The 10,313-nt window shown below is 37.4% G+C and overlaps 1 protein-coding gene across 9 annotated transcripts in view; it reads right to left on the bottom strand.

Annotated features, from left to right (window-relative positions):
- Positions 1-9,223, bottom strand: part of LOC124426149 (neurexin-1) — a 261,069-nt gene extending 251,846 nt beyond the window's left edge. For 6 of the 9 annotated variants that reach the window (XM_046967481.1, XM_046967482.1, XM_046967485.1 and 3 more), the window contains exon 1: positions 5,866-9,223. In XM_046967481.1, the coding sequence (XP_046823437.1) occupies positions 5,866-6,492 (627 nt within the window). In that variant the 5' untranslated portion in view covers positions 6,493-9,223. The remainder of the gene's footprint in view (positions 1-5,865) is intronic. The other 3 variants (XM_046967486.1, XM_046967490.1, XM_046967487.1) reach the window with 1 other exon arrangement.
- Between the last annotated feature and the right edge of the window lie 1,090 nt (positions 9,224-10,313).

Genomic DNA, 10,313 nt, shown 5'->3' with positions numbered 1-10,313 from the left:
AAAAAGAAAGAAAGAAAGAAAGAAAACCAAAAAAGGTGATATCAAGCATGTAGAAACTAGAACAATATTAAAATGTAATATTTATATAATATGAAATTCGTAATAAAATTTGTTGTGGCCCCATACACAAACTATACGAATATCATATATCATAAATACATTATGTATTTCGTAACACGTCATACGCCCATCGTTTCATCCGAACGATTCAAAGGAAAATGTCTTCTATCCCCTTCTACCCTTCTACCTATTAATTTATTTTATTTTATTTTATTTTTCTTCTTTGCGCCCTCTTTTTTCATGAAAGAAGAAAAAGTAAACGGACGTCGCTCGCTATGGAGATAGTTTCGAATCGCAATTTCATTCGGTGAATTTTTTTAATTAAAAAGCAGTTTCAGTCTCAAGGGAACACGGTCAGTTATTGCAGGGATGGCTATCCACGTGTCCATTTAAACGATACTCGAGGTCGGGCAAGAGTGCGATACCCGGGCCCGACGACGAAGAGCCGTGTATGAATGACATGAAAATCGTAAAAAAAAAGAAAAAAAGAAATAAAAAAGAAAAAGGGATAGATAAAATTGAATTATCTTAACGAAAATAGTTTCTCGTTTATACGAAGCATGTTACGAACGAACGTTCAAACGAGTCGGAAGATGCATTTATTTGACCTTTCGATAACGTAAGAACACGAATTACCGTCCTTTCTAATCTTCATCTTTTTTATTTGCCACCCAGAGCGACGTGATAACGAGCTTTCGAGAAAAAAGAGAGAGAAATCCTTTAAAAAAGTTCGTAACGTTTATAAAGCGCCAAGAGAAAGGAAATTATCCCTTATTACGTAATAAAACAAAAAAAAAAAAAAAAAGAAAAGAAAAGAAAAAAGAAAAAAGAAAAAGAAAAAGCAAAAGAAACAGAACAAAAAAAATTTATCTCTACTTTTCTGACTTCCTTTTTACTGCCTTTGATCAAACACGAGACACAGACATTATTATTATTTCTATATTAATTCTTTGTTTAGGGATAAATTAATAGGGAAAAAATACAAATCCTTACTTTCTATATACGATATATATATATATATATATATATATATATATATATATCTTCGTATATAATAAAATAACAAACAGATAGGAATAAGTAAATCAAGAATTCAATTATCTACACATGCATCGTCCTCGTTATACTTGATACCAAAAAGAGACATGATATATATACATATATAAATTTAGTTAAATATTAGATAACGTTACGTTTTCGAAATCGCACGTCTCAATCGAATATATTTAAACTCCTGTTAATAAAACATATAGGAAGCTATATGGGAACTCGATATATATGCATATAATATGTATATATTTAAGATTCTTTTCTCCCCATAGGAAGAAACGAAATAATGAAAGCTGTTTCGTTTTTATATTCAATTTGAAATTAAATGGGACAAACGACAATAGATGGTAGTGGAATTAAAACAAGGAACAAAAAGGCACTTAATTCATAGAAAAAAAAAAAAGAGAGGAAAAAAGAGAGAAAAGTGGCTCGCCTTTTTCCACACGAAAAACGTTCCTTGTGTATGAAGTACAGATCAGTGTAGACGCGCTCTCTTATCGGCCAATTTCACGCACGAACGTAACACGCAATGCGTGCTCTGCACTCAAAAGCTTGACGGAAAAGAAACCTCCTCCTCTCGTTTCACCCTTACTCTCTCTCCCATCTTTTTTTCCTCTCTCTCTCTGACTTCCCGCACGAAACTTTCAGAAATGGTTTATATGTGTATATATACATATGTGTATATATATATATATATATATATATATATATATGCACGTGTTTGTCTATATATTACATGTTATCGTTCAAAAAATATCGCATTAATAAATCGTGCCAATTTTAATGGATGAAAAAGAATTCAAGCTGGACAAAAATAAATGATATCAAATATAAAAGCATAATGAATATATATATATATATATATATATATATATATATATATGCGCATACATATAATTATGAACTTTCCGTTGCATGCTCACAAAAAAAAATCCTCGACGGAAAGTCGTAAATTAAGTTTTCTTTCGTTCGCGCAATCCTGCAGATTATTATAGTAGTCCACAAAATTACACGGAAACTCTTTGAAACGGCACAATTTTCATTCTTTGCCTTTTTTTTCTATTTTCTTTTTGTATTTTTATTTTTATTATTTCTCCTTTTTCCAACCTACCCTCCCTACCCACACCATGGCCCCCGCCCGCCCACTCCTAAAAAAAAAAAGAAAGAAAAAAAAAACGAACGCATAGCGGTGCACCCTGAAAATTGTGAACAGATTTGCAGAGCTTTGTGTGTATCCTGCGCGCTTATGTTTGGAAATTTTTTTTTAAAAAAACATTGATAAATAGTCACGGCAATAAAAAACGTAAAATGATTGTGTACGAATAATTTTTTGATTCGTCCTACGTAAATAAATATTAATCCAACTAGTTCCTATAGGACTCGCGTTTGAAGGCTCACACAGATAAATTCCACTTTGATATTTACATTCAACGAAACTAATTTTGGAAAACATCATTGAAACGTTTTTTTTCTTCTCTCTCTCTCTCCCTCTCTCTCTCTCTCTCTCTCTCTCTCTCTCTGCTCCCTTTTCATTCTTGATTTTTTTTATATATTGCAAAACCACGCGTAGCATAGAGTATCGATCATAAAACGAAAGATAGAAAAATCAAAGAGTCGTTCGTTACACGTGACTGTAAAACACTTGATAATACTGTAACAACAATGCAGCAGTTCATTGCCTTCTTTACAACCTACGAGCTTACGTGATAATATTTGAACGAGGCTAATTCTCTCTTTCTCTCTCTCTCTCTCTCTCTTTTTCTCTCTCCACGATATTAACCGTATGCACAGAAAATCACGATTTACTGAAACGTGCATCGATAACGTTATTAACATAGAAAAATAAATGAGTAAAAAAAGGGAAAGAAAGAAAAGGAAAAAAAATCATCCACCCAGCTATCCAGGTGTTAGGTATATATACATATTTGCACGTATATCGTATAGTGGAGATAATAATGAGTGAACGATGTTAATGAGGAGCGCACACGCGTTACCTACGCATATACATATGTAACTGTTCATTTTTTATCATCGTTATGTATCTCCGCTGTTACACCAACGTGGAGTCTAGGCAATGTACATACGTTTATTCGCTCGAACAGCCATGATTCCCAAGCCTCTTGCTTTAGTAGTGGTGGTTATGGTGATGGTAGTAGTATTAGTAGTAGTGTTACTACTGCCACCGCCGTTATAACCAATGGCCGTACATTTTCGTGCTCTAAGTACATTACAGGAATAACGATGGAACAATGATGTTAATGTCTGGCAATCAGTAACGGTCATTTCTACATCAGAATACGCGAGCCAACTCGATTCTATTACCGATGATTATCGTTCCTGTTCGGAACATCCAGAACCACCCTTTTTACCCTCCCTTAACCCTCGACTCCCGTCATCCTACTTTTCCCCCTTTCCCCCCTTCGTACCTTCCAATCGAATTCGTTCGTTTCGCTCGTACAACTTTTTTAAACTGATCCCGCCATCTTCGAACGTTTCTTTTTGCTTTCTTTTTCTTTGTTTTCTTTTTTCTTTTTTTTCTTTCCTAATCGAAGTAAAGAAAAAAAGGAAGTAACGAAGAAGAGGGAGAAAAATTTACGATTAAACGTTTCGCCGGTTTAATGCGATTAATTAGAGAAAATAAAAAGTGTGTATCGGACAGTGTGTAACTACAAAAACGCGCTTGAATCAAATGAACTTTCAAGAGAACTTTCTAAATGTAAACTTGTCCCATCGATAAAGTAATTTCTTCGCTTGCCCAAGAGTTCTAAGACGTACAAAGGAGAAAGTTATTTTCTTTAATCCTGCCATCCCGACCATCACCACCACCTTCCCCCTCTAACCCTTCCTCACTTTCTTTAAGAGTCAACTTCCGATCAAAAACAAATGCCGACGTTCTAATTATTTTCTTTTGAAAATATTAGAGAATTCGTTTATTCCAAAAAGAAAAAAAGAAAATAAAAAGAAAAGTAAAAAGAATTCAAAGACCAATTAAATAAAATGCTCACATGTGTAGATAAAATGCATTTAAATTTCTCTAAATAATAATTATAATTATATTAACTTTATATACGTATATATATATATGTTTCGCATACATACAAACAAACAAACACACACATATATATACGTAAAAGTCATGCTGTAGAAAGACTCTTCATAATTTTCTGATTATTCTGCACAGTGAGTTGCTCGCAGTGTCTCTCTTTTCTTTGTAAATGAATTATATATATATTTGTATAATGTATAATGTAAAGGAACAAAATTTACATGGTATAGTATGAGTATGCCCACAGTACACACACACACACACACACACGTGTATTTAAACATTTTAAGAAATTTAAATGTACATATTTAAATATCTGCGCTTGTAAAAACGAAAGGAATAAAAAAAAAAAGAAAGAAGGAAATAAAGAATAAATAATAAATAAGAATAAAGTATATTTTATAAACGAGCTCTCGCAAAAGTGTCTGACCAGTATTTTGAAAAAGATTAAACAATACCCCCTCCCCGCCCTTTTCCCCTCTTTCCTACCCCATTAATACTCAACTTCGTTGAAATTTATTCATTTCTATGGCGAACGAAAATCACATAATATTATTCTATGCACTCCGCTTCGTTCGCATTAGATCTACGAATTGCGAGAGAACGCAACGTAAACGTGCGAGCTTGTTAGATAAGGAGACAAATCGAGAATATCCGTCAGAAAGCATCCGTGGCACCGTTAGAGAAACGTTAGCCTCCCAACGATATAACTAACTCGCTCAGGACGTTATCATCGTCGTTTAATCTGCAGCTTATGCGCGGACAACGTTGCGGGAGTGCGAGCAAGATAGAGGAAGATTTGTCATCGTGAAAGGAATCGTTTTCGTTCTCGAAAGTGGAACAGACAGAAACGTGTATATATGTGTGTGTGTGTGTATGTGTGTGTGTGTGTGTTTATATATATATATGTTATAATACCATCGTTCTAAATACTGATTTCGTTTCTAAATGTAGACTAGAACCCTATTCTACTAAATATTTTGTCTCTCTCTCTCTCTCTCTCTCTCTTTCTGTTTTACATATGTATATGAGTAGTCGTATAGTTATAACAAAAAGAGTGCATTTTTCAAACATTACAAGAAAAGCAAGGGTGCATTATCGCAGAACAAAACGGTAAATGGTCTACGCTTAGGGTGAGAACGTGCTTTGCGGGAAAGTTAAAAAGTATGTCAAGGTTGCGAAGCGTGACGATACGTAGGAAAAACGTTTCTCGTCGAGGGAGGATAAAAAGAGAAAGAGAAAGAGAAAGAGAGAGAGAGAGAAAGAGAGAGAGAGAGAGAGAGAAAGTCGTAAATTGTACGAGGGTGAGAATGAGCGCGCGCACGCAGTGTCACCGACGTTACTTATCATAGTACGCAAGATGAAAGTATCATGATCACGTACGAATGTAGTGCGTGGGCGAAAATATATGTAGGAGTATATTAAAAGGACAGACGCACACGCGCATATTCCAAAATAAATCAGAGAGGATGAAAATGAAAATAGAATTTAAATCTTGCCTCGATTTTCATTTTTTCATCTGTGAAGCAAATGTTTTTATATATATATATATATATATATATATATATATATATATATATATGTGTGTGTGTGTGTGTGTGTGTGTGTATGTGTGTTTGTGTGTATGTATATACGTATGTATATGTAGACATGGAAGGTTTTATGAAAGATTCGATAGATCAATCGAATCGATATGTCTCGTTGTTTACCTTGGCGTCACGGCTCTTCATTTCCTGTCTCCTTGGTACCAAACTCTCGGCATCAGCATAAACGAGATTTCTGATGAATCCATTGAATCTTGGTTCAAAGATGACACTCGGCAGAGCTAACAGGGTAAGCTTGCTGTTGTACCAACCGGGCATACCACCGACGTAAACGTCCGAGTTACCGGACAACTTTCCAAATTCAAACTCCTTGCCGCGCGAAGTTGATACGGCGCTGACACCGTCTACCGTCAATGTTGTATTCTCGTTGGATCTGCTTATCTGTACCTTGTGCCAGTGACCGTCACCGAGGTCGTGGCCCACGGTGACGATCTGCGCGCCTCCACCGAGGTTATATCTAAGTCGTAACGCGCTTTCAACTAGTTTAACCTCGAAGAAATCGTAGGTACCACCGTCGTCCGTATAAAGTAACAAACCGTTGCCCTGTTCGGTCTTGAACTCGAACTCTAAGCTACCGTTCAATGCGGCGTTCCACTTTCGGAACTGTGCGTAACTAGTCGACGAGCCATCCAAAACGAATGACAACGCTGCCTGTCCAAGTATTAAAAGGGTCATTAATATCAGGGCCATAGCCGCTGCATTTGCCCTTAACATCCAATACTTCTTGTACATTCTCGTCGCTTTTTGTTCTTTCTCCAATCGAAAATTTTTTAATTCTCGTTACTCCTTTTCCAAAGAAGTAATCTTTCTTGTCCTTTGCTTTCTCTCTCTCTCTCTCTCTCTCTCTTTCTCTCTCTCTCTCTTGATCGTTATTAAATACTTTTCATCTCGGGTCTCAAAGGATACATCGAAAAAATTCCTTTACGTTACACTTGTTTACTGCCCACCGGCTTCCCGTAATTCTTTGTTGCTAGAAAGTGCGCGCATTGGCTGCAGTCGCACGTGATCACGCACGCGCGCACGCTCACTTTGGTATGCGTGCGTGGGCGTCAGTCAAAGAGAGAAGGTGGACCCAGAGAGAAAGGGCTCCGGGGAGAAAAAGCGAGGGAAAATACGATATGACGGCCGTCAGTGAACAACGTGCTCGTCCTGACTGAACGACAATTGTTTTTTTATTTCTTTCGTTTTTTCTTCTTCTTCTTCTTCTTCTTTTATATAAACGAATCTACGATATGTTAGATTTCGATGTGATAGACGAATGACTATCTCGGAGATTACGATTATTATCGAAAGACGTACGTAATCGTTTCGTCGTTTCTTTCGACAAAATTAAAAAACTTGATTACTTTATTGACGATGCACAAAAGATCTTTTTCAATTTCCTCTTTTTCTGCTTAGAGACGACCTAACCCTTGCAACACCTCGAGACAACTCGTTCTACGTCGCTGACACACTTGCATCTATATCTGTAGTCTCTCTCTCTCTCTCTCTCTCTCTCTCTCTCTATCTATCTATCTATCTATCTATCTATCTCTCTTTCTCTTTCCGTCTTTTACCCAACGTCGTCGTCTTCTCGAGAGCACTACTGGTTTTCTTTCTCCGCTTTCTCCCAACTTCTACTACTACTACTTCCTCTTCTTCTTCTTCTTCTTCTTCTTCTACTTCTTCTCTCTTTTTTCTCTCTCTCTCTTCTTCTAATTCTCTTTCCACGAGCAACCCCTTTCTTTATGGTCCTATCGACGAGGCACACTCACGATCGCGACGATAAAAGAAGCACCGAGATTCTCAAGTAGATGAGTCTCTCTCTCGACTCGATCGAACACCGTCTTTCTTTTCTTCTTTCTTCCTTCCTTTCTTTCTTTCTTTCTTTCTTTCTTTCTTTCTTCCTTCTTTCCTTCCTTCCTTCCTTTCTTCTTTACTTCCTTTCTTTCTCCCTTTCTTCCTTTTTTAGCTTTCTTTCCGTCTATCCTTAACTATCTCTCTCACCCTTCTCCTTTTTCCCTATCTATCTATCTCTATTTCTATCTCTAACTCTATCTCTATCTTTTTCTTTCGTACTCTCGCACATATACGTTCTTCCTTGCACTCCTTGAAGCCTTAGCGACGGTCATCTGATCGCGAACGATGTCATCGCGAGCTGCTTTGACGATCTTCGTTAAGGAGAAAGAGAGATACGGTAGAAACTCCCCCCCCCCCCGATTGTCCACTATAACCAACCACCTCCCCCACCCCTAGATCAAAAGAAAAAATAAATTGTCGTTGGAACGAACGAAATCACTTTCACTGCGCGAGCGGTAGAAACTCAGAGTATGCGTGGTACGTACGCGTATACACGTACGTATGAACGTACCTACGAACGTACGTACGTACGTACGTACGTACGAACGAACAAACGAACGTACGAACGAACGTACGAACGTACGAACGAACGTATAAACGAACGTGGTCCGACCTAATTGACGAGAGAGAGAAAGAGAGATAACCTCAATGTATTCGAGGGAAAGCCAATTGCAAGAGATAGATTAAAGTTCGGTTAAAGATTTGTATCAGAGTCAAAATGTGTTCCGGGTCGAGCCTCGTTGGAAAGGTCGTCTCCTTAGTAGTGCACGCCGTCGTTCCGACGTACGTTTATTTCGCGATCGATCCGTCTTTCGTGGCCCCGCGTACGCCCCATTTTTTTCCCTTTTTTCCTTCTTTTTTCCTCCTTTATTCCTTTGCACACGTCGACGAGTACAACGACGGAAACGACAACGACAACGACAACGACAACGACAACGACAACGACAATGACAACGACGACGAAGACGATGACGGAAACGGGAAAAGGGACGGGGACAACGACGACCGGAACGACGGGGACGACGTCAACGATGACGATAACGACGATAACGTCAACGAACGGCGTCAACGACGATGAGGATATTTTTTCCTCCTTTCCTCCCTTTCGGCTTTATCACCTTCCTCCTCCTATTTGTTCTTCTTCTTCTTTTTCCTCCTCTTCTTTCTCTTCTTCTTCTTCTTTTTCTTCTTCTTCTCTTTTTCCTCCTCCTCCTCCTACTCCTCCTCGTCGGTGCTACGCACCACCGTACGCGCACGCACACTAGTAAGAAACAAACACACGATCGAGAAACACTGAGAGAAAGAAGGAAGGGAGAAGATCGAACTCTCTCTCTCTTTCTCTCTCTCTTTCTCTATCTGTCCGTCTCTTTCACACTCTCTCTCTTTCTCTTTCTATTTATATCTCTTTCTATCTCTATCTCTCTCTCTCTATCTCTCTCTCTCTCTCTTTCTCTCTCTCTATTTCTCTCTCAACTACAATGACGACGACGACAACGACGACGACGACAACGACAACGACGACGGCTCCCGGCTTGATACTGGCCAAGACGCGAGACTCCTCTCGTCTCGCTCGGTCGAGACGGGACGGTCGGTCCGGTGGCCGACGACGATGGTGCGACGCCCCCGGCGCGCGACGACGCCGACGCCGACACAGTATACATTCGCGCAAGCGCCATAATCCATCCGAGGCACGCGCGCGCGCGCGTGCACCCTCTCTCGACTCTTCAGACAAACCACCACCTAACCGTGTATCGAGAAACCCGCGAGAGCGCTCCTTTTGAGGGTATTCCTAAAATCGTCTTTGAGAGATGACGATTTGAGAGCTTTATCTTTTTTCTCTTTTTTTTTTTCCTTTTTTTAGTTTTATTTTTCTTCCCTTTTTTCTTTTTTTCTTTTTTCTTTTTTTTCTTTTTTTCTTGTTTTTTTTCTTCTTTATTATACATTAACGTCATTCTTAACGACAATCCTTAATTTTTAATGTTTCATTCCGATGGCAGTAATTATAGATATTATAGGTATTGTTTCTGTATATATGTATCGCCCTAGTTTAGCTTATATATATATATATATATATATATAAACATACATATATAATCTATATGTAAGGTAATATTTTTATATGAAATGACAGGCTATGGAAGTAGAAATAAAGAGAATTTTCAGCTAATAAGAATTTGAAAAAGATAATAAACTCGAGAAAGGGACAGGGGACACTTGCTTCGAAGGGGATATAAAAGGACCTCAAGGGACAGTTTTTTCATTCCGTCGAAGGTTGAATCGATCCAAAGGCCGACCAACCTGTCTTGAGTAATGTCTTCCGCTTAGATTGATGATGGTGAAAATAAAATGTCGATAATGAAAGTATTGTGGTGATCATATAATAATTATGGTAATAGTCGTAGTAATAACAATAATAATAATAATAATAATAATAATAATAATAATAATAATAATAATAATAATAATAATAATAATAATAATAATAATAATAATAATATTCAGCTACGCTCGCATTTCCATAAAAAAAAAAGATTCAAGTTTCCCATAAGAAAAAGATCCAAGTTTTTGAGCGAGAAAAATATTCTATAGAAGTTAATGGGGGTTGAAATTGTATTTTTAATTATAGTTATATTAGATACGTTATAGTTAATAATTAATATAATAAATATTTTTTAATTATTGCTTTCGACAACTTAAAAACAGTCAAACTTTTA

This window comes from Vespa crabro, chromosome 8 (genome assembly GCF_910589235.1).
Source record: "Vespa crabro chromosome 8, iyVesCrab1.2, whole genome shotgun sequence".
NCBI lineage: Eukaryota > Metazoa > Arthropoda > Insecta > Hymenoptera > Vespidae > Vespa > Vespa crabro.
The sequence above is the reverse complement of the archived record's forward strand: the minus strand, read 5'-3'. Positions and strand labels throughout refer to the sequence as shown.